General features: G+C 44.8%; 1 protein-coding gene across 1 annotated transcript; it reads left to right on the forward strand.

The window, feature by feature from the left end:
* The first annotated feature begins 7,653 nt into the window (after nucleotides 1-7,653).
* On the forward strand, nucleotides 7,654-23,193 carry GOLGA7 (golgin A7). Its single transcript, XM_068132899.2, has 5 exons — nucleotides 7,654-7,740; nucleotides 7,951-8,076; nucleotides 10,482-10,634; nucleotides 10,767-10,868; nucleotides 22,470-23,193. Exons 1-5 carry the CDS (start codon nucleotides 7,732-7,734, stop codon nucleotides 22,515-22,517), a joined length of 438 nt encoding a protein of 145 aa, XP_067989000.2. The 5' UTR covers nucleotides 7,654-7,731; the 3' UTR covers nucleotides 22,518-23,193.
* Nucleotides 23,194-25,682: the final 2,489 nt, after the last annotated feature.

Below are 25,682 nucleotides of genomic sequence, written 5' to 3' on the forward strand. Positions count from 1 at the left end.
CCATCACAACTCTGATCAACCATTCCTCCACTCCTAACCTCCTCAATGCCCATGTCACTACTTCGCGTGGAACCCCATCGAATGCTTTCTCCAGATCAACAAACCCAAGAAACAACTTCTTCCTCTTCTCCATGTACTTCTCCTGCAACTGTCTTACAATAAAAAGCATGTCTGTCGTTCCTCTTCCTGGCATAAATCCAAACTGCATTTTGTCGATCTTCACTTTCTTCCTTATCCTCCTCTCCAATACCCTTTCCAATACCTTCATTCCATGCTCCAAAAACTTTATCGCTCGATACCAGCCACAGTCCAGAGGGTCACCTTTCCCCTTGTATAGAGGGACGAGGGTACTCAGTTCCCAATCCACTGGAATGCGGCCTTCTTTCACCACCAGATTACAGATCTCTGTCATTTTCTTCACATCCCAACTTCCTGCTGCCTTCAACATATCTCGCACAACTTCCTTCTCGGTTATCTTCTCTGCCGGTCCTAAAACAGGGTTACTCTCTATGTTGCCATCCCATTCATTCTCTGCATTCAACAGCATTTCCATATATCTCTTCCATCTTCCTTTAATTCCATCTGGGTCCACAACGATTTGTCTCACTTCATCCTTCAAGCAACTCACCCCCATCACATCACACCTCTCTTTCGCTATCTGCTTTGCAATCCTGAATACCGCTCTCTCACCCTCTTCCGAATCCAAGCCTTCTCCAAACATTTTCCTACATGCCTCCTGCGCCTTTGCTACCTCTTTCTTTACAGCCTTCTTGGCGTCCTTATAACTTTCATGCTCTGCCTTTTCTGCCCCCGTATCCTTCGCCTTCTGCCACTCCTTGAACCTCTTCCTCTTCTCGTCAATCCTCTTTCCAACTTCATCGTCCCACCACAATGTTTCCGAGTGCCTCGGTGGTCCTTTTGTCCATCCACATACCTCACCAACGGCTCCCAACAGACCATCTTTCATTGACTTCCAACCACTTTCAAGCTCAACCACATCATCCTCTACCCTACTCAGCCTCTCTTTTAATGCCTCCCTCACTGTCACCTCTTTCAACCTCCACACCTTCATTCTCGGTTGGTACTTCACCCGCCGAGCTCTCCTCGCACCGTTCACCCTTATGTCGCAGACAACCAAGTGGCGCTGTGAAACAGCCTCCTCCCCCGGGATCACTTTTGTGTCCCGCAGGTGCCCCCTATCTCAACTACGCACCATCAGGTAGTCAACGGTTGTCGTCGACCCACCTGACGTGTATGTAACAAGCTTATTATCCTCTTTCTGGAACTGAGTATTACAAATCAACAAACCAGCTCCATCAGCAAACTCCAAAATCCTTTCACCATCTCCATTCCTCACACCATATCCGCAACCCCAATGAACTCCCTCAAAACCGTCTATACTCCTTCCCACATGTCCATTTACGTCTCCTCCTACCACAACAACTTCCTCATCTTTCACGTTTTCCATCACCTTCTCTATTGCACACCAGAAGTTGTCCTTCTCTTCATCGCTCTGACCGACCTGCGGAGCATATCCAGAGATGACGTTCACCAAGAGCTTTCCAATCATCACTTTCACCATCATCAACCTTTCACTCACTCCAGTTACACACACCACACTGTCTACAAACTCCTCAGAAAACAGGACACCAACACAATGCACGCCTTCCGGGCACCCTTGCCACACAAACTTGTATTTCTGTCCCTGCCTACCCTACACCATTCTCACACCACTTTCCTTCCATCTCGTCTCCTACACACAACATATGTCCACTCTTTTTCTGACGAATACAACCACCACTTCTCCTGATCTTCCTACCATTGTCCCTGCATTCCATGTCCCAAACCTCAAAAACCGATCTCCACGTGGGGCATCAGACGTTGTTTCGTCCTCATAAATGGAGTGATTTCCACCCTTGCTTCGATCGGGTTCCCCACCTTGATTTTTGACTCGAGGGAGTGGGGTCCCCCACGGGGTACTTCAGGCTGTACTCTGCCCATATGTAGTTGTAATTGTCATGGTTCCCTTTTTGAGGCAATGTTTTATGGCCGGATGCCCTTCCTGACGCCAACCCTTTTAGTCGCCTCTTACGACACAGGGATACGGTGTACCTATTCTAAACCGGGGTACACACCGGGGGGCATACATATATATATGTGCGGGGGACATACGTATAACTAGATAAGTACGTATGTGCTCTATGTGGGGTGTTGTAAAAATCAGAGTCTACAACAACGTTTTCCAACTGAGTTTAATCTGAATCAATCTCAGACAGCATCTCGAAGAAAGACCAGCAGTCATGGTATCAATAACACTACGGGTGCATACGAGAAGGTATCAGCACGGTATACAAGCAAGCAAGCAACACGCAATGTAATTCTCTTACCATTCTAGGTATGCAGCTGAATACAACAACAACAACAACATGCATTTTAGGGCCATTTTCCCTGCGAGAGCGGGGGTTAGCCTTGCGGTCCCCATGACAATCTTCTCCATTTCGCCCTATTTTCTGCATCTCTCCTTTTTAACCCCCTTGCACATATTTCTTCTTCCACCATCTTCAACCAAGTCTTTCTCGGTCTTCCCCGGCCTCTACTTCCTTCTACATTCATTTCCATCACTCTTCTCAACCAGTCACTTTCATCCTTCCTCAACACGTGACCAAAACATCTCAACCTGTTCCTCGTTCACAGCATCAATCACAGGCTCTATTCCCATCATCTTTCGCAATTCATCATTTGTCTTCCTCTCTCTCTCTAGCCTGGTGTTGGCTTAGCGGTTAGGGTGCCGGCTTGGGATCCTAGGATCCTGGGTTCGAATCCCGATCGATTCGCTGAATTAACGCCAGGGGGGGTGACAGCCTGTCATCCTTCCGAGGTCGGCAAATTGAGTACCAGCTTGCTGGGATGAATGATCTCGGTGTGTACCCCAATTTAGAATAGGTACACTGTATCCCTGCATGTCGTTAGAGGCGACTGAGGGTTGGCGTCAGGAAGGGCATCCGGCCATAAAAAAAACAATGCCTCAAACAGGGAACCATGATTGTCATGGGGCCCGCAAGGCTAACCCCCGCTCCAGCGGGGAAAATGGCCTTAAAACGATCATTCATTCATTCATATTCTCTCAACGATACTCCACACATCCACCAAACCATTCGCATTTCCACCCTTTCCAGCGTTCGTTGCTGCTCTACATTCATTACCCATGTCTCGCTCCCATAAATCATAACACTTCTCACACATGCAGCATACACCTTTCCCTTCAGCTTCAACGACACTCCCCTCCTTGTCAGCACGCCACTCAGTTCCCGAAACTTCTTCCATGCACATCTCACTCCAGCAACCGTTGCCGAGTCTGATCCACCTTCTCCATTCAGCATGTCTCCAAAGTAGCAAAATGTTTTCACACCTTCCAGCTTCACGCCGTCTCCAAGATCCAACTCAGCATTTCCTCCATCTGCAGCTCCCTCTGTGCACACCTTACATTTGAATGTAGCTGCCACACTGGTTGATGACCCTCTCAGATAAATGGTATGCACGTGAATGCCACAGGATAAATGTCACAGGACTGCCCTTCGCGTTCAACGTAGACAACTCTTGTATGGTGCTGTTCTCTATTGCGTTCTCATCTTGTGTAATACTGCGCATTGTTATTTGCATATTCTGTATCTATTATCTTATTCTAATATCTACCATCGCTTTCTTTGTCTTGCAGATTGATTGTTCATCGTTGTTGCTAATGAACCTGCATTCAATTGATACATTCTTGTTTATGAACAATCAATCTTAATTGTTTATACTGTACTTGGCAGATGCAGATCGACGTCTTGGTGCAACTTGGTGTACCTGAACTCATCCATTTTAGAATACTTTCCCTTCCGTGAACACCTCTACACTATTGATGGCATAGTGGTCTACAAGGGGAGGATTATCATCCCACCGAAGCTACGGAAGCTTGTCCTTGAGAATCTTCATGCTGCTCACCAAGGAGTCAAGGCTATGACCACCCGGGCCAGCAGCTCGATCTTTTGGCCTGGAATCACTCCCCAGATTCATGAGATGCGCAATCGCTGCTCACACTGCAATCGGATGGCCCCATCGCAACCAAGCGCTCCACCTACAGCCTCAGCTGAACCTGCCTACCCTTTCCAGTACGTTTGTTCAGATTACTTTCATCACAAGGGTCGGAGTTATTTGGTCACCGTTGATCGTTACTCTAATTGGCCAATCATTCAGCTAACAACTGGCGGGGCACAAGGCCTAGTGAAATGTCTGCGGTCGAACTTCGCCACTTATGGTATCCCCGACGAATTGGCATCTGACGGTGGGCCAGAATTCACGGCACATGACACCCAAGACTTCTTGCGTCGGTGGGGCGTTAACCATCGATTGTCATCCACTGCCTTCCCACACAGCAACTGTCGTGCCGAGATCGCAGTCAAAACATCGAAAAGAATGATCACCGATAACACTGGTTCCAATGGTGAACTAGACACTGATCGGTTCCAACGTGCAATACTCCAGTACCGGAATGCACCGGATCAGGACACTAGGTTGTCTCCAGCCATGATCATCTTCAAGAGGCCAGTCAAGGACTTCATACCGATCATCCCAGGCAGATACTTGCCATCGGACACCTGGCTGGAAACACGCAACAATCGTGAGGAAGCTTTGCGCATTCGGCATGCCAGGGAGATCGAAAGACTCTCTGAACACACGACAAAACTACCTCCACTGGCCGTTGGGGACCATGTCCGGATCCAGAACCAGACCGGCCTGGAACCACGAAAATGGGACCGGACCGGAACCGTGATTGAGGTAAAACAATTCGATCAATACGTTGTCAAGGTGGATGGCTCCGGAAGAATCACTCTCCGGAATCGTAAGTTCCTGCGACGTTTTACGCCTTTCAGCATGACAACTCCCACTACGACTGGTAAAAGTGGCATGCTGCCAAGCGTTATGCCAAGTGTTATGCCAATCGTACCGAAATACTTAATGTCTGGTACCCAACCCATCGCCGCTCCAAGAGTCTGTCTCAATCCTGTTACCACTCCCCAGAAGGGTGAACCCCAACATGTCATTGCGCCGGGCTTACCATCACAGACATTCCGCTCCACTACCGCGATGACACCACCCGCGAGAGTCGCTAACCAACCACATGTGCAGACCACCGCCACACCTCCAGTCACTGCCTATTTCTGCCCCCTTGACGGTTCGGGTGATGATGGACCAGCTGGAGGGGACTCCGGCGTCGGACAGGGCGATAGTGAACCACCCACCGGAGACTCCCACAATGGACCAGGAAATCACGAACTGCCCTCAGAGGACTCCGACGATTGATCGGGTGGTGACGGGCCGCCCGAAGCGAATTATCAAACCACCAGCCCGATTCAATTCAGAAGAATATCAACTATAAACTCGTGTGATCCTTTTTCTCGGTCTCCAGTTTTCGTTCTATTCTGTGTCACAATTGAACGTTTTTGGGAAAGGGAGATAGACAACTCTTGTATGGTGCTGTTCTCTATTGCGTTCTCATCTTGTGTAATACTGCGCATTGTTATTTGCATATTCTGCATATTCTGTTCTACCATCGCTTTCTTTGTCTTGCAGATTGATTGTTCATCGTTGTTGCTAATAAACCTGCATTCAATTGATACATTCTTGTTTACAACGGACAAGTTCTTATAATAGCATCGTGTAGTGGGCAGATGGTGTTACTGCACCTGGGGTTATAGCTTGGATGGCTACGTTTTACTACATTCCTCCCAGAGTATAAAACCTTGCTAGCAAGCGATGTAGCAGTATGCATGTAATGCACGTAACACTAATCAGCAAACGGTTATGTAAGATGCGGAGGGTCGTAGGACTCCTGGCAGGATATTACAACCAGCCGAAACGATCGGGGCGACCGGGGATCGGGGCGATTGACGTCGACGACGGAGGATGCCCAGTCGGCGACTGGCTTTGGAGGCCAGATTTGAAATGTGGTTTTCCCAGGAAAGATCATGGCAGATAGTGAGACCCAAAAGCTTGAGTGACAGAACTTATTGGAGAAGATTATTCAGAAAGTGGATGGGAGGGTTGTCCAGTCGGTCTTTTCGGAGAGACGTCGTAAGAGTGTGAGATTTGTCAGGATTGAAAGACATGTTCCACTTGTTTGACCAGTCAGTGATTTTGTCCAGGTCTGCAGAGAGTGAGAAGGCTGCAGACTGCCGATCTGAGGGATGAGGAATGGAGCGACAGAGAGTAGAGTCGTCAGCAAAGAGATAGAGAGGATTTTCAAGAGAGTCAGAGAGATCATTGATGAAATGAAATGTTGGCCTCTGTTGACCTTTTGGCCGATGTTGACCTCAAATATACTTGGTGGTTGAATTCAGTGACCAGATATGCAAGTCCCCTTCAAATTTCAAGTCAATCGGATGAAAATTGAGGATTTTAGAAATTTCGCAAAGTTGGTGACTTTTGGCATATGTTGACCTTTTGACCGCAAAAACAATAGGCTTCTCAATTGGGACGACCTATACAACTTGGTGAAGTTTCGTGATGATCGGTTTGGAATTGTGACCTGTAGGCCGGTGACAAACAAACAGATTGTTTGTTGACCTTTGGCCTATCTTGACCTTTTGGCCTATGCTGATCTCAAAAATAGTTGGTGGTTGAATTCAATTCGCCGACATGTATATCCTATTCAAATTTCAAGTCAATCGGATGAAAATTGAGGATTTTAGAGATCAGAAAAAAGTGGTTGGCCTTTGGTCTATGTTGACCTTTTGGCCTATGTTGATCTCAAAAATAGTTGGTGGTTGAATTCAGTTCGCCGATATGTAAATCCTATTCAAATTTCAAGTCAATCGGATGAAAATTGAGGATTTTAGAAATTTGAAATGGTTGTTGACCTTTGGCCTATCTTGACCTTTTGGCCTATGCTGATCTCAAAAATAGTTGGTGGTTGAATTCAGTTCGCCGATATGTAAATCCTATTCAAATTTCAAGTCAATCAGATGAAAACTGAGGATTTTAGAAATTTGAAAAAAGTGGTTGACCTTTGGCCTATGTTTACCTTTTGAACTTTTGACCCCAAAAATATATTGGATTTTGTCGGACCACGAACTCTACTATTTGGTAAAGTTTCGTGAAGATCGGTTTAAAATTGTGTCCTGTAGGCAAGTAGAAGTGAGCGGACAGACAAACAAACAAACACACAAACAAACAAACACACAAACAAACAAACACACACACAAACACACAAACATGAGTGAGCTTGCTTTTGCAAAAATTGCAAAAAAAATTGCTTGCAAAAAAAGAAAATTTTTTGCCAAGTAACAAATAGACGGAACCACAAACGCAACCGACCAATATACTTGAAAAATCTTCGATTTTGCAAGTAACAAACGGACTCAAATGCAATACCCTCTCAGGCGAGGGTGATAACATAAACCGATGACAACACACGTTTGCTTTGGATTTCTCGATCACAAAACCGGATTGTTTTCACGTTCGAGCAATGTCTGACGGCCATGGTAGTAAGGTTAGTAGCAGTTGAGCGGAGTATGGTCCTTTTAAATTAAATGTACCACTTGATGTGTTTGTTTTATGTCTTAGTTTAACGAGTTTGGCCCTTTAAAGGAATATTGCATCTGAAAAACTGATCTTTAAAGAACGATGTATAAATAGGACAACCATGTTCACGGTGATGCGGAAGCCGGAAGCGGCTCGCAAGCCGAGACAATGGCTGAGGTGAGGTTTACCAGAATCCGTGGTCATCAGTCATTGACATCAAGTTATTGTTTGTTGAACACGTAGCTTGTGGATTAGTGCTGGTTGAGGGAATGCAACCTTAATAGTTAATGGCGCACTTTGTTCTGGCTGGCAGTAGGAATGGCGGAGGCTGTTTGTCTTATGTCTAACTATATTACTATAAATATAATTATGTATATCGTTGCACAGGCTCACGGCATGGACGAGCTGTCCTCGCAAGCTTTTCTGCTCACTAAAGTGTTCGTGCAGCGCGATTTCTCGCAGGGCACTGCCTGTCGGTTCCAGCTCAAACCTATCCCTGAACTCGAATCCCGGGTAAGTGGGGATATTCCATGCTCATTTCTAATCCATCTACCTGACTTTTTGATGATTATGGATAATAAGTAGACGAGGAAAGCTATGTTTGCCTTGTTCCGATGGTCGTTACACAAGTTGTTTGTAACAGGCTGGGCCAGGCATGACGTTGGACAATGTGCTAGGAATTAGTCATTTGTTCAGAATGCCGGCGATAACTTGCCTACTTCTCCATGAGACGATGTGGGATACGTCCAACAGCAACTACACAACACAACATGCATTTTAAAGTCCATTTTCCCTGCGAGAGCGGGGGTTAGCCTTGCGGTCCCCATGACTATCTTCTCCATTTTGCCCTATTTTCTGCATCTCCCCTTGTTAACCCCCTTGCCCGCATTTCTTCTTCCACCATCTTCAGCCAAGTCTTTCTTGGTCTTCCCCGTCCTCTACTTCCTTCTACATTCATTTCCATCACTCTTCTCAACCAGTCACTTTCATCCTTCCTCAACACTTGACCAAACCATCTCAACCTGTTCCTCTTCACAGCATCCATCACAGGCTTTATTCCCATCATCTTTCGCAATTCATCATTTGTCTTCCTCTCTCTCAACGATACTCCGCACGTCCATCGAACCATTCACATTTCCACCCTTTCCAGCCTTCGTTGCTGCTCTACATTCATGACCCATGTCTCGCTCCCATAAATCATAACACTTCTCACACATGCAGCATACACCTTTCCCTTCAGCTTCAACGACACTCCCCTCCTCATCAGCATGCCACTCAATTCCCGAAACTTCTTCCATGCACATCTCACTCTAGCAACCGTTGCCGAGTCTGATCCACCTTCTCCATTCAGCATGTCTCCGAGGTAGCAAAATGTTTTCACACCTTCCAGCTTCATGCCGTCTCCAAGATCCAACTCAACATTTCCTCCATCTGCAGCTCCCTCTGTGCACACCTTACATTTGAATGTAGCTGCCACACTGGTTAATGACCCTCTCAGACCACTACACTTTTGATGAACCCACTCAGCGCACATTGTACATTGAATGGAGTTCACTCCGACACCCTTCCTGCACACAGCACATGGCCACTTCCCAGTTCTTTCCACCTCACCACATACTTTACCACTTGCCATCACCTTCGTCTTTCCGATATTCACCTTCAGACCTTTTGTCTCCATACATTCCTTCCACTTGTTCATCTTTTCCTTCAGTCCATCCATACTTTCCGCAATCAACACCAGATCATCTGCATACAACAACTCCCACGGTAAACCCTCCTTTACATTCTGAGCCAGCACCTCCATCACAGCTACAAATAGTAGTGGACGTAGTACCGACCCCTGACGCACTCCCACCTTCACCTCAAACTCACCACTGTTCCCATCCTTCGTCCTTACAGCTGTGCGCGCTCTTTTGTACATTGCCATCACTACTCTGATCAACCATTCCTCCACTCCTAACTTCCTCAATGCCCATGTCAATACTTTGCGTGGAACCCTATCAAATGCTTTCTCCAGATCAACAAACCCAAGAAACAACTTCTTCCTCTTCTCCATGTACTTCTCCTGCAACTGCCTCACAATGAAAAGCGCGTCTGTCGTTCCTCTTCCTGGCATAAATCCAAACTGCATTTCGTCAATCTTCACTTTCTTCCTTATCCTCCTCTCCAACACCCTTTCCAATACCTTCATTCCATGCTCCAATAACTTTATCGCTCGGTACGAGCCACACTCCAGAGGGTCACCTTTCCCCTTGGGTCCAACAACGTCCAACAGCAACTGCCAGCAGATTTTACTTTTCTTGGCAATGGTTATCCTGGGTAGTTTGCAATTGCCTTCCTCGTAGTAGTTGGGGGCAGGAATTTGTAATTTGTTCAGGATGCTGGTAATATCTCTCACCCACTCTTCAAAGGATACTGTAGGTGTCGGACCTTTAACAACCACAAGGTAATGCTGGCAGGTGGGCCGCCTGTTTAACGCCAATTCGGATTGGGTCTGGATTCAAACCCAAGATAGATTGCTTGGAGACAATATATGGCTCATGGAGGAGCTAGAACGGTTCAGGACATGAGAACAAGGGGATCCATTGAAAGGGGTGGGGAGGGGGGAACAGTGCACCATCAGCAGGGGTGAGACAAAATGGAGGGAGACGGCGAAGTAAGGTATGAGGAGAAGAATCCGCACTGTGGCCACGCTAACTGTTTCCCAAAAACAATTGATACTGGAATTTTTTTTTGCACAAGCTTTGTTGCTTGAAACAGCACAAACCACCCACATGGCCCAACCAAAGAAATTCCAAGATTAACCCTAAAAACCCTTCCGAGCGAAACGGACTCACAGACACATGGTCACCAAGCACCTCATCGTCAACGATGTTCACAATAACCCAACAATGGTATGTCTTTAATACATTTTGCAGATAGATAAAAACCTTTTTGAGGATACCATCAGGACTTTGAACAAGCTATACGCAGAGGCGGAGAAGATTGGAGGGCGATCGTATCTGGAGAGCATTCTGGGTTGCTTGACTGGCTACACCATCTTCATGTGCATCGACACGCATTATGAAAAGGTGTTACTACTTGTAGAATTGAAAGTGGCTGACAACATGCATGGCATGCTGTTGCAATTCTTCATGGAGCCATATCACTGCTGTCACTTCCAGGAATTCCATATTTGTGTGTTTATTTTCTTCCTAACCTAGGTTCTCAACAAGATTGCGAAGTACATCCAGGATCAAAATGAGAAGGTGTATGCTCAGCGAGGTCTTCTGTTGACAAACCCCATTGACAGGGGTCTCCGAGTTGTATCCTCTTGCTGTTTGATTGGAAATTGTTACTTCAAATATATATACATATACATATATATTGTTACGGATCTCGGGGGTCGGCACTCCCCTTATCAAGGGGGGATTGATCCCCTTGTCCTTTAAGCTGGCCGTCCCGAGTCCTGGAGCTATGACGTCACTTCCGGTCAGCGCTGAATAGGGTGGTAGGCCGAATTGTTCCTATTACCTAATTACCAGCGCCTTCCGGGAAGCGAGGAAATGAGCCCCGCCCGAGCCGCGGCGTTGGTGGACACGCCGAGCGAAGCGAGCCGCGACTCAGGCCGTTAACAATGACTAACCCGATTCTGAGCGGTTCCTAATCGTGCCACAGGTACTCAATTGATAGAAAGGACGGATGCGATCGGATTAGGGAAAACCAAGAAAGAACAAGGTAATTTATTTACAAACCAAAAAGAAGAGGAAAGGAAAGAATGTACAGGAAGAAGAAGGACACAGGGCAGGCTAAACTACACAGTCTTAACTTACGACCCCAGACAAACATAGACACTCACACGGGGGTTGTAGCTGGTCGGGTGGAAGGTCCAGGTAGATGGTCCAGGCTCCAGTCGACTCCGTCCAGGCTCCGGTCCCGCGGGCGAAACCCGGCAGGCAGCTCTGCGTATCGTTGGACGCGAGCGGACCTTACATATAGCGGGGGGACTGGGATGCTTCAGCGTACTTAATAAATGGATGGTCGTGCTAAACGCACCCCCTCCAAGTCCTTTCAATGCACGCGCCTCCAACAAGTCCGTGAAAAGAAGAAGTCCCGGTGCGCAGTTCGTTTGTAGTGCGCGCTTCTCAGCAAGTCCTTTCACCAATCCTTTTCGCGCGAGTCCTTTGAAAGAAGTCCGTAAAAGGGCTTTGCGCTCGCGCTTATATAACGCGCGCCAAGATCACTCCGCGCTCCACAAAGGCCACGCCCGTCGGTGATCTTCCCTCAGCCCTGGTTGGCTGGTGGGGGCTTACCGGCCACGCCTTTGATGGCTGGTTGACGGGCCACACCTTGTTCTTGGAGTTCCGCCCCCTTTTTCCTCGGGCCGCCCGCATGGGTAATGGCGGTGCTTGGAGAGGGAGGTCGCAAAATGGCCGGAATGGATTGGGGACCTACTCTTATTTAATTGATGCAACGCAGATTCAACTATTGGAAACACGGCCTTAACTAAAACACATAATAATGAAATAACTGGAATTTCTAAGGTGGCCGACGTGTTGCTGTGGCCTAACTAAGGGTGCAACCTTTAACCTTTGTCATATTTAGGAGTTATTTATTTACAACAAGTGTGGGTTCTAAAACCACAACAATATATATATATATATATATATATATATATATATATATATATATATATATATATATATATATATATATATATATACATGTATGTATATATATATAGTAGGGTGGTCCAAAAATTTGAAGATTGGATTTTCATTTCTCCACAAGCATGGTGTTGGCTTAGCGGTTAGGGTGCCGGCTTGGGATCCTCGGATCCTGGGTTCGAATCCCGGTCAATCGCTGAATTAACGCCAGGGGGGTTGACTCAGCCTGTCATCCTTCCGAGGTCGGCAAATTTTGAGTACCAGCTTGCTGGGATGAATGATCCCGGTGTGTACCCCGATTTAGAATCGGTACACCGTATCCCTGCGCATCGTAAGAGGCGACTAGGGGTTGGCGTCAGGAAGGGCATCTGGCCGTAAAAACATTGCCTCAAACAGGGAACCATGATTGTCATGGGGCCCGCAAGGCTAACCCCCGCTCCAGCGGGGAGAAATGGCCTTAAAACGATCATTCATTCATTCATTCATTCACAAGCCTGCCCCTATTCCTATTGAAGAAAGTAGTTTGTGGTGAAAATTTGAGGTTGATTGGACAATATTTAGAGGTTGCTCAAAATGTTGACAAATTTTAATGAATAATGAGATACAGAATTTTTAGCATCATACATCAATTCATAGATAATTATCTATTTTCAATTACTCAAATTATTTATTATTGTTATTGTTTGTTTGTAAACTAATAAATAATTTTGTACATTGTACAATGTACATGTATGTTCATCGTTCATTGTTCATTCATATAGTCAAATTAAGATTAAAAACAAAACAGTAGATTAAACATTCATGTATTAATTTGACAATAAATCATTTATCGGAAAAAATAAATCATCCATCAGAAAATATAAAATATCTATCAGACGATAAAACAAATCTATCAGAACAATTAAAACAAAGTAAACATCAGAATACACATAATTTGAATGATTTTACGTAACATTGTTTTCAGAAACTTGTGTTTCAAAACATTGCCTACTTCTTTGACGAGATGGCTTTGGTTGACACTGGAAAGTTTTCACGATGAAGTTTCACGACTCTCAACACATTGCTTCTGCTCTTCATTCTTGGTCAGAGTGTCATGGAAAGTTTGGATGAGAGCAACACCTCGCTCAGCACAGTCATTGATAACCTTCATGCTGCGTATCTTCTTCTCAAGCTCTTGGTATGAGTTGTCTGTGTTCCAGAGGTGTGGCTCCTTTTCCAGAAAACTGAGTGATACTTCTTTGTCAGACTCTGAGATGACAACACCAAATAATTCAAGAGATCGACTTGTGATGTAGGTGTCCACTGAGTCAGAAAGCCTAAAGGCTTTAGCATCTATCCTATGAAGATTGTTTGGCTTTGGAGCCCGCTTGAAGTTCTTCACCATCTTTGCCTTTGTCTCATCATCCACCCAGCTATCAAAAAGAGCTAATGCAGCAAGGTGATCTGACAAATACCAGAGGTGTCTAGTGAATGCTTTGACAGCAGTCTCACGGACAACCATATCTGGGTAAGAATCAAGGGTTGAAAGAAGAAGCAAATCATTGAGAGGTGCCTTTGTGGGTAGCAGCGCCTCATGCCAGAATCTCGCATACACAAGTGCAACAAAAAGAGCAATCTGAGATTCCCTTCAATTCACGTGATGTTAGCTTTATTTGGTCTTTGAAGAGAACCATCTTGAGAGCATATATGGCTTTCATCATCCAGCGGGCATTGTGCATAGCTCCTGGGGCATGGAATTTCACCTCTCTGGCCTCGCATCCACCCAGAAATGTATGGCATAGTCTCAGAAGTTCTTCATAGTGTTACGTGCTCCTCCCCGACTCCCTGGTCACGGTGTACCTCCGAGCCCCCAGAGGAGTCACGGCAGAAAAATGTGTTATTCTGTGTGTCAAAGATCAACGGAGAAGCCACCCCAATTGTTACTCACAAACAAATATTGTATTAAGATCACACAAGAATAACAGTACAACAACAATAGTATTCAAAAGTACAATCAATATGTCCTATGATGGTACCATCAGTTTTGTAATATATAACTCACGGTGCTCCAAGTGAGTGAAACAAGAACATTCCCCAAAGTCTCTTATTCCCGGCTTCAAGACGAAGTTGATTCGCTCCAGCAATCGCCAGAACGATGTCCAATCGAGACCAAAATCCCGTGCGGATGGCAAGTACAGTCACACCGCCGAAGCTGTACAAAGGCGCCCTCAAGGCGACGGAGAGATCACACCCTCTGGTATGGACGAAGTAACCTTCTAAAAGCCACGTCACACACACGCCCCAGATCGACGTCTGAATGCGGTGAAAATGGTCGAAAAGAGACGAAACCGCGAGCGAAGCACAAGTCCTGCACGAGTCAAAATGGCCGACGACCCGCTCTTGAGACGTAACGGCCCGGCGTTAATTCTCCTCGGAATCCACCGCCAAAAACCTGACACACAGGTTGATCGGTCACAGCGATGTCAACTCGCAGGAATCCCTTTCCCGGAAACCCGAAAGTTCGCCAGTGACTCTTGCTCGCCAACGTTCGCTCCAGACCAAGAAGCAGCTATGCTTATTGTCCGACTCCACTTGCTCCGCCTTCTTTTCTCCCTCTTCCTCTTCGTCGTCCGGTTCCCGATCCGGTTTCCTGTTTCTTTTAACATTAACTTTTTAACCTTTTGAAAACAGTTCATGGACAATAAACCTTTTGAAAACAATAATAGTACATGGAATCAGAAATATTTACAGTGGATGCAAACCACCACAATGGAAGTGACGAATCCGTAACAATAGTCATCATGTTGGTGTTGTTCTTCGAGTGCAGCTGCATAAAAATGTATCGTATTCTGACGTTCAACAAGATTATCGGAAAATATTTTATCTTCTCCTACATGGAACCTCTTCCTGTCAATTAAAGGCCACTGTTTTTGAAACCTTGAACAGTCTGATCTCAGGTCCGCTAGTGGGTCGTATGACTTTAGTTGTAACATCAGAGAGCATTACTTCAAACACATGATGACGACATGCAATCCAGACAAGCTTAGCATCCAAAGCTGCTTCAGTGAGGGTACATGCTCCATATCTCAGCCCTGTGTTGGATGCATTGGTGTCAAACACTATGCCTTTCACCAACTGTTTGACATTCCACTCCTCAAGAAGTTGTATGCATGCATTTGCTTGTGCTTCACCAGTGCCTTGGGGAATTTTTGGGACTCCAAGCAACTTCTCGGTATTCATACCAGTTACAAGTATCGCTACCCGATCAACAGATTCTATGTGATTGCCAGTATAATCAGGGAGCAGTTTCCCATCCCAGTGTAGTAGGAGTGGGCTATTAAATGAGAAATTTGCCTTTTCTTCAGTGGCCATTATTTCCCTTCCACGAATTCGAGCATGATGAATTCCACTGCGTGACAGAGAAATGTCTTCAATGGTATGACTAGGAGATTGTGCAAAAGTACTGGCCACAAACATAGCATGCCAATCTGAGAGATTTACTCTGTCCAGAGTTACCACTATTGCTGGAGTGATCACATTGATGGGAGCCTTTTTCGCCTGTTTGGCAAAAGATGGACTTTGGAGTTTGAATTCATTGTCCCCTGAATCGGAGCTTTCAATCTCAGACTCATCATCATCATCATCAACCACAGCCGATGTTGATGGAACAGATTGCATTGCTGTTAGAGTCTCAGCAGCATGTTTCTTCTTTCTTTTATCTTCATTCTCAAGCCTGATATGCTTTCTGTTCTCCTTCACTGCCAGTGTGTTGTCCACAGATCCCATACGTGAACTTGAGGGATCCTCAAGCTGCATGATAAGGAATGCTTTGCCTTCTTCATTCGTCATTTTCTCAAGCGCATCATTTGGTGAGATATCAAAGAGGGATTGAAGATCATCTTTGAACATCTGCTCCTTCACTCTATAGTTTTCGAATGTCTTGGTTCTATTTTTCTTTACCAGTTTGTAGGCATCATACAACTTCAAAAGTTGGCGCTCACAGGAATCTACTCTCTGCACTGGAATTCGTGCTTTCTCCCAGTATGCACACACAGCTTGTACACTAAGTTTGGCACTTTCACGAACTGTATGGTGTTCTTGTATGTGATGGTACACCATTTTCTGCAATGTGTGTCCTTTGCTTGGTAGTCCCCCACATATTATTTCCTTTTCAGACTTGCCCAGCAACCAAACTGTGGAAGAGCTGCGAGTTTCTGCCATCTGAAAAAAACAGGATAAATTTAAAATGTTATTTTTTGAGCAACCTCTAAATAAGTTCCAATTGACCTCATATTTGGTTGATATGATCTTTATAAACATAGGAACAAGGGCAGGCTTGTGGAGCATGGATTTTTAATCGTATTAAATATTACATATATCTGTGGACCACCCTAATATATATGTATATATGTATATATATATATATACATATATATATATACATATATATATATACATATATATATATATATATATATATGTATATATATTGTTACAGACGTGGCTTGGATGTTATTTACCGAGCGGTTTTATGGTATGACCACGTCTGCACAAGTTACCCGATTGTGCCCGAACGTTGACTAGTCGCGCGATGCTGGCTCAATAAGAAAAAGAAGACACCCGGCTGGATTACAATAACACAATACGACACCAATGTTTCAATTCTCAAGACCTCCGGAGGAGATTATATTCGTACGGAAAGGTCAGATTACAGGGGCTAGAGGTATAATCACAGAAAGACAGGCACTTAGACACACTCTTATATTAACCCCGGACAGACGACAGACAAACGGGACAACGGCTGACTCACACGGGGGTTGATGACAGGAAAGCGGGTATCGATGGCTCCAGGTCCTCCTGGGCTCGGGGCAGGGTACAGTACGGTCCGGTCCGGTCCAAAGATGCGGGGAGGTCTCGTCGCGCTGGGGGTGGCGGTGGCTTCTCTCTCCAAGCTGAGGCGCATCTGACGTCACATCCGGCGCGGGGCCGCGTATATCCGGCGGGGAGTGACATGCCCTCGGCTCGTTAGCTCCGCCCCAGATGGAATCGGCACGTTGCTTCTCATTGGGTGCGTGGGGGGGTTCCTGGCTCCGCCCCTGACGAGGAGCTGACAGCCAGCCCCTTCGGGGTAACGCCGTGGAGCGCATGGTCATGGCGGGTAACCGAGCCGGTGTGAGGACGCACACTCCCCGCCCCTCTGTTGTTGTAGTCGTAGTTGTAGTTGTAATTGTTGTTGTAGTTGTTGTTTGTTGTTGTTTGGGGAAGAAGATGGGAGGAGGTATGGGAAAGGTCCTAAACTCACTACTGATGCCATATAATCACATTCTGGTGCAACGAAGAGTCATAATTAATGGAGACGAGGCCTTAACTGACATAGAATAAGAATAGCTAGGAAGATGTCCGAAAGTTGTCTACGTGTGGTGCGGTGGACCTGGGCACGACATTTAATGGGGGAATAAGGGGAAGGTCGGCTCTACTGATTGTTATTTACATGCAATGGGACTAGGGAATGGGGGATTGGGGAAAGTTGGGGAGTATTGGAGAAAACAGGGGAATATTTACAAGCGGATATGGAGGCCAAATTCCATATTCGCAACAATATATATATGTATATATATATATATGTATATATATATATATATTGTTACTGATCGCGGTTTAGGATGTTGTTTGCCGAGCGAAAGCTCCGCGACCGAACAGTTGTTCCCCGATTCACCCAGAACTTTGGCCGTATCGCACCGCAGCTGCCCAATCTGGAAAAGACTAAAACGACGAAATGCAAAGAGGAAAAGGAATAAGACGAGAAGACGGACAGAAGAGTAATTGGATTTATTATACAGACAAGCAAAAAGAAAGCAGTCACGTTTATTTACAACACATAAGACGCAGGTGACACAGTGCAAATACTAGCTTATACAGACTTAATTAAATACCCAGGGACAAGACACACAGAACAAACTCACGTACACAAGAAGGGTGGAAAGGCAGGAGGTGGATGGCTGGAGGGAGAGGAAGGTCCAAGGGGGTCCTGCAGCACGATCGGCGCGTTTAGCAGCCGCCGTTCCTTCGCGGCCCTGCTCAAAACCGCCGTCCAGGCCCCAAGCGGCTGTTGGGTGTTGTTGCTGCTGTGGCCGCCGCTTGCTTTGCCAGGACTCGTCTGACTCGTCTGGTCCAAACCCTCAACTCAACAACACTCTTGCACGTCTCCCTGTCCAACCACTCTTTCTCTCTTGGTCCAACCACTCTTTCTCTTTCTTGGTCCAACCACTCTTTCTCTCTCTTGGTCCACTCACTCCTCACCACCGACCCCCACGCTTCTTGCGCGCGCGCCTTTATAGCGCCTCCGGCGATCAAGCCGCCGGCCTTCAGGACACGCCCATCGGTGTGCTCACCTTGGCCCTGGTTGGTCACGCGACCCTCTGGCTCCGCCCTTGATGACGACGGGCGGGCACGCCCCTCTTCCCCGACCCGAGCACATGTTCAATGGTGGTTTTGGAGGGGATGTAATTGGCAATCGAGGCTTGGCAATGACGAAAGGGGGATGTGAAAGGAAATGGAGATTTTGGGGAGGGGAATGAAAGGGGATCTATTCTCTTTCACTGGTGCAATGGAGTACTTCAATTAATGGGAGACACAGCCTTACCCTAAAACACAGAATAAGATATAACTATCGAACAGGGGTATTCTATTATTGGCTGACGTGTATGCTTGTGGACTAATTATGGGATGCCCTTTCACCTTTACACAGCTCCAGAGGCAGGGGGCGCAGAATAAACAATAATAATAATAATAAAGCACACAATCAAAAAAATACAGTCCTCATATCTGCAACAATATATATATATATATATATATATATATATATATATATATATATATATATATATATATATATATATATATATATATATATATATATATACCAGCTTGGCTCAGCTCGCTACACTCGCCTCATTACAGGGGCTTGTTTTAGCTGAGGATAATGACTGTACCTGAATTGCTATGTTGTCATGATTTACACCAATCATAATACAAACAATTATTTTGCACAAATTTATTTGTAGTGTTTGTGATATTACATTTTAAAAGCAATTTAGGTTGAAGATTTAGGTTGAAACAAGAGTAAAATGACCACAGTGTGGTCACCAGCTGCGACGTGTAGAATCATGAGGATATCCGTTGCAATATGCGCTACCAAATTCGACCAGTCATTAAATTATACGCATGCACTAGCGTCTTTTTGTCTTTCAGTTCTGGTCTTGTCCTTTGTTTTGCGACGCAACATGCTTCATCAACTGATTACATATAATGTATGGACGTGAATGTTATTTCTGTTAATGTTAATTCATTAATGTTATTTATTAATGTGAATTCTGGGTGGCAGAGGGATAATTTGAAACGGGCTTGGTCGGTAGGGGAAGTCCGAGTGTATGCACATGCGCTATTCGATAAAGGCACCCCAACAACAAGAACAACAACGCGGTCCTCAGAGCTGCTCGTCGCAGCTAAAAATGCAAAAAAGAACCCCTTAGCACGTACATACGGGAGGGGTGCGTGCAGACTGGAAGTTTGGGAAGATTACACCTCACCACCAAGTAATTCAAAACACCTCACCACCAAGTAATTCAAAACACCTCACCACCAAGTAATTCAAAACACCTCACCACCAAGTAATTCAAAACACCTCACCACCAAGTAATTCAAAACACCTCACCACCACGTAATTCAAAACACCTCACCACCACGTAATTCAAAACACCTCACCACCACGTAATTCAAAACATCTCACCACCACGTAATTCAAAACACCTCACCACCACGTAATTCAAAACACCTCACCACCACGTAATTCAAAACACCTCACCACCACGTAATTCAAAACACCTCACCACCACATAATTCAAAACACCTCAGCACCACGTAATTAAAAACCTCAGCACCACGTAATTAAAAACACCTCACCACGTAAATAAAAACACCACCACCATATAATTAAAAACACCTCAGCACCATACAATTAAAAACACCTCAGCACCATGTAATTCAAAACACACCACCATGGAAATAAAAACACCTCAGCACCATATAATTCAAAACACAACAGCACCACATAAATAAAAACACCTCAGCACCACATAATTCAAAACACCTCAGCACCACGTAATTCAAAACACCTCATCACCACGTAATTCAAAACACCTCAGCACCACGTAATTCAAAATACCTCAGCACCACGTAATTCAAAACACCTCAGCACCACATAATTCAAAACCTCACCACGGAAATAAAAACACCTCAGCACCATATCATTCAAAACACCTCAGCACCACGTAAATAAAAACACCTCAGCACCATATAATTCAAAACATCAGCACCACGTAAATAAAAACCACCTCAGCACCATATAATTCAAAACACCTCAGCACCACGTAATTCAAAACCTCATCACCACGTAATTCAAAACACCATCACCACGTAATTCAAAACACCTCACCACCACGTAATTGAAAACACCTCACCACCACGTGATTGAAAACACCTCACCACCACGTGATTGAAAACGCCTCACCACCACGTAATTGAAAACGCCTCACCACCACGTAATTGAAAACGCCTCACCACCACGTAATTGAAAACGCCTCACCACCACGTGATTGAAAACGCCTCACCACCACGTAATTGAAAACGCCTCACCACCACGTAATTCAAAACGCCTCACCACCACGTAATTCAAAACGCCTCACCACAACGTAATTCAAAACGCCTCACCACCACGTAATTCAAAACGCCTCACCACCACGTAATTCAAAACGCCTCACCACCACGTAATTCAAAACGCCTCACCACCACGTAATTCAAAACGCCTCACCACCACGTAATTCAAAACGCCTCACCACCACGTAATTCAAAACGCCTCACCACCACGTAATTCAAAACGCCTCACCACCACGTAATTCAAAACGCCTCACCAACACGTAATTCAAAACCACAATTACGTTCTACTCGTGCAGTATTTATTTGTTTGTTTGTTATTTAATAATAGCTTATTATTTTATTAGTTAGTTATTTATTTATCTTATTTTTATTATTATTATTAGAATTTTTTTGTTTTTTTTAAAGTGATTCCTCACCTTTGAGAGATGTCGTCAGGCAGCTTAGCAGCATATTTATCGAAAATGGGGAACGGCTTGACAAAAGCGCCATTTTTATTTTGGTGTTCCATTAGACCATATACAATAGATTTAGGACCGGAGGCAAGAAATATACAGTGTTCTTCACCTTTTTATTGGACAAAAACCAATTATGTATATATTTTCAACAAGGAAGCTAACTTTTATTTCATTACATTCAGTGTTATTTGTAAAACTTATGCACGCCTGCATAATAAATCTAATGCTTCCATGTAATAATAATTAGTAATATAATACCGAGTGTTTATACAAATGTGTTATACTTGTGACTCGCGCACCTCTCATATATCTAACATGTACGCAACTACAAGGATGTAATGACAATATAGCTTTAGAACAGACAACATGTTGTTCAAGGTAATTTGTCCAGCAATTTATGTATTTACGATTTTAGTCTAACTCCAATAGTTGATGATTTATTTGCATAAATGTATTGCTCGATATTATGCTGTGCGAGTCGTATTTGCGCAAAAGTCAAACACTGTATAATGTATATGTCTTGCCTCCGGTCCTAATTCTATTGCATATGGTCCAATGAACCACTAAAATAAAAATGGTACTTTTGTAAACTCGTTTCCCCAAAAATTGCTAAGCTGCCTAACTAATGGGGCCAAAAACGATATATAGCATGACATTTCAAAATGTGACAAAATGTCATAATGAGTTATGACAAAACTAGGTGGATGAGTTAGTCAGGTTATAATAAGCTGATTAGATTTTGATGCAGATCCGTGGGGTATGAAACGTAAACTGTGTGTGTTGAACAGAGTGCCGTTCTCGTATCCATCTTGTCGACCCCATGTATCCTTTCCTCCCCACTACCCATTGTTTGTTCAAGTCTCCCTCTATCTTGTCCTTGAACTATGCTGTTCATGTTTTCCCCCCTCTCTCTGCTGTTCATGTTTTCCCCCCTCTCTCTGCTGTTCATGTTTTCCCCCCTCTCTCTGCTGTTAATGTTTCCCCCCCTCTCTCTGCTGTTCCGTTTGTCCTCTTCCATCCTGATGCATTCAGCGTTCTAGCTTTTCCATGAATCTTGACTCGTATGATAAAACACGTATGAGACTGCTTCCTTGAACAGGTATTTTCTCAGATTGAAATTTCCATTTATGAAGACAAGAATGCGAGCGGACCACGATGAACGAGGCTGGAGGATGTGTCAGTGTGTGTGTCATTGGCTCGTACGTGTAGATTTTGCTTTAACCATTCTTACAACTCGCACTTTCTGTGGAGCCCCAGGCCTGCAGCACCCATTTTGTTCCTGGTGTTGGAGCATTGGTTTTGGAGGGTATAACTGAACACCCTTGTGTGTTGGCAGTTTAATTTGCTGTCTGTGTTCATTTTTCGGGGAAGGGGGGAGGGGGGGGGGTGCATGGACGCTTCAGTTAAATTCCAAGATAATACATGGGAAAGTCTGCGGTGGTGGGTGGCTGAGGAATGCAGCATGCAATCGGAATACTTTATGGACGTTGGTGGCGATTGCTGCTTGTTGGGGAAGGGAGGGATAGTCGTCCGTTGATCAAAGCATGTGATTCACTCTGTATTTTTCACTCTGATGATCCATAACATTAGATGTGAGGAAACTGATTTGGGGAGGGGGAGGGTTGTAGTATTTCAGAGATCGCATGATTAATCTTGTTTTTCTATGGTAGTTTCACAATTGCATTATTTGGGATTGGGGGCAGTGGGGGAGGGAGGTGGGCTATGTTCGACCTTATTTTCTAATTATTTTTTATATTTGATTGCAGCTTTAGATTACCACATAGTATTTTATGCACAAGGATGTTAAGCTGAAATAAAATCTCACTGGACGTAAATTTAAATTTTCAGTATTTTTGTTCCTACCGAACGAAGGTGGACGGAGGCCGTTTTCACCCGTTTGTCTGAGCAGGATATCTCAAGTTATGGACAGGATCAGTGTGTGACAGGAACAAGCTGATTAGATTCTGGTTAAGATCCGGATACACATCTGGCCTATCTGTGGGATCCAAGATGTAAACTGTTAAGCCTGGCGGAGGTATGCGCTCTACCAGGTGTCCTAGTTACCCTGCACAAGCAAAGCAAAAAGCAGGTTTGAGCAATTGGTTTACTCCCATCTGTCTTCAAATGCCAGTTTATGATCGAGCATCAACATCTATCTATAATTCCAGTAATCTCTGTTTGTACGTTTGTCTGTGACCGCTGTTTCTCGACAACCACGGGTCCGATATACTTTTAACTTGCCAGGTATATTGCTGGGGACCCGAGGATGTGCCTTTTCAAGGTGTCATATTAATCGGACAATTACTTACCGAGCTATGTCCAAAAAACGATTCAACCAATCAGAGAGCAGCGAACTATCGCGTGTGCCGAACGTGGCGGACACACTCTGCCTCGGATGGCACATTTGAGAGCGTATTCATTTATTTCACGTTTGCAAACTATGTTGGCGCTATGTTGGCGTTAAACGATGTTTTAAAACTAATTAAAACCCCGGGGGGATTGTCACTGTACTCGCAAGCCGTTCGCCGTTCGCTTTGGCGTTGCGAATGGACCAAAACATTTCATGCACCAAACCATTTCATGTAAAGCGTTCGCCGTTCGCTTTGGCGTTGCGAATGGACCAAAACATTTCATGGACCAAACCATTTCATGTAAATAGAGGGGGGGATATAATTTTAGATATAGATATAGTACGGGCATGCCCTAGTCTATCTATAATTCCAGTAATCTCTGTGTGTTTGTTTGTACGTTTGTACGTTTGTTTGTCTGTGACCGCTGTTTCTCGACAACCACGGGTCCGATATACTTTAAACTTGCCAGGTATATTGCTGGGGACCCGAGGATGTGCCTTTTCAAGGTTTCATATTAATCGGACAATTACTTACCGAGCTATGTCCAAAAAACGATTCAACCAATCAGAGAGCAGCGAGCTATCGCGTGTGCCGAACGTGGCGGACACACTCTGCCTCGGATGGCACATTTGAGAGCGTATTCATTTATTTCACGTTTGCAAACTATGTTGGCGTTAAACTATGTTTTAAAACTAATAAAAACCATTTCATGTAAATAGAGGGGGGGGGGGGGGATTGTCACTGTACTCGCACGAGCAGATGGCGGAAGTGCCTGACCGCCAAGTGAAGTCCGAGCAACTCGCGGTCGAAGGTACTGTAACGGCGTTCGGGCGGGCGAAGCTGCCGGCTAAAGAACGCCAGCGGTTGCCAAGCTCCGTTTTAAAACTAATTAAAACCCTGGGGGGATTGTCACTGTACTCGCAAGCCGTTCGCCGTTCGCTTTGGCGTTGCGAATGGACCAAAACATTTCATGGACGAAACCATTTCATGTAAAGCGTTCGCCGTTCGCTTTGGCGTTGCGAATGGACCAAAACATTTCATGGACCAAACCATTTCATGTAAATAGAGGGGGGGATATAATTTTAGATATAGATATAGTACGGGCATGCCCTAGTAATTCCAATTTAACGTTATATTTTTTAACATGAATCTGAAAACAAACTACCGTTCAACTGCACTTTTGGCTCTGAATTCGTCCCCATCGCACATGAGTGAGATGTATAAAAAAATTTACTCTGTATATATGCCTATCTGGCAAGTGAACAAAATTGAGTCATTCCAAACAGGAAACCGAGTTTTTAAGGTTATTACAAAAGGCACAAACAGGCAGGAATAACTAATGCAGCATGTTAGATAGGGTGCTGTATAAGACGCTGCACGTACAGTGTGAACTTCCTTTTAAGCTCACCTGGAACGTAGTTCCGGAAAGCTTATATAATAGCGCGTCGTCAGTCCATAAACACTTGCAACTTCTTCTCTGAAACCACTGATGGGATTGTGACCAAATTTGGCACAAATTATAATTTTTGTGTTGTGACTAAAGTTTGTTCACGGCATTAAAAAAAAAAAATCAGTCAGGGGGTCTACTGGGGGGTCAAAGTGCGTTCAGGTTTGACCACCCCCCACCCACCCACCCCAAAATAGGAATTTGCTTTCTTCTTTGAAACTACACATTACAATGAAACTTGACCACAACCTTCATCACCCGTGTTGTACCAAAAAATTTTCACAGCAAAAAAATAAATAAATCGGAGTCTATTAAGGGGGTTTATAAGGGTCAATGTGAATCCAGGTTTGACCCCCCCAAAATAGTAATTTGCTTTTTCCTCAAACTACACACTATTTCGATGAAACTTGACCACAACCTTCATCACCCGTGATGTACCAAAGTTTGTTCACGGCATTAAAAAAAACTGCCCCTTTGGGCGTTTATGGGGGGGGGGGGGGTTGCCCCCCAAAATCGGTGTTTGCTT

This window comes from Myxine glutinosa, chromosome 12 (genome assembly GCF_964187855.1).
Source record: "Myxine glutinosa chromosome 12, kmMyxGlut1.1, whole genome shotgun sequence".
Lineage (NCBI taxonomy): Eukaryota > Metazoa > Chordata > Myxini > Myxiniformes > Myxinidae > Myxine > Myxine glutinosa.

Excerpts from the sequence above, each read along its gene's own strand:
- GOLGA7 (XM_068132899.2), top strand. Across the intron at positions 8,077-10,481 it reads TCCCTGAACTCGAATCCCGG|ATAGATAAAAACCTTTTTGA; the intron begins GTAAGTGGGGAT and ends TACATTTTGCAG. Across the intron at positions 10,869-22,469 it reads TTGACAGGGGTCTCCGAGTT|ATTGAAATTTCCATTTATGA; the intron begins GTATCCTCTTGC and ends GTATTTTCTCAG.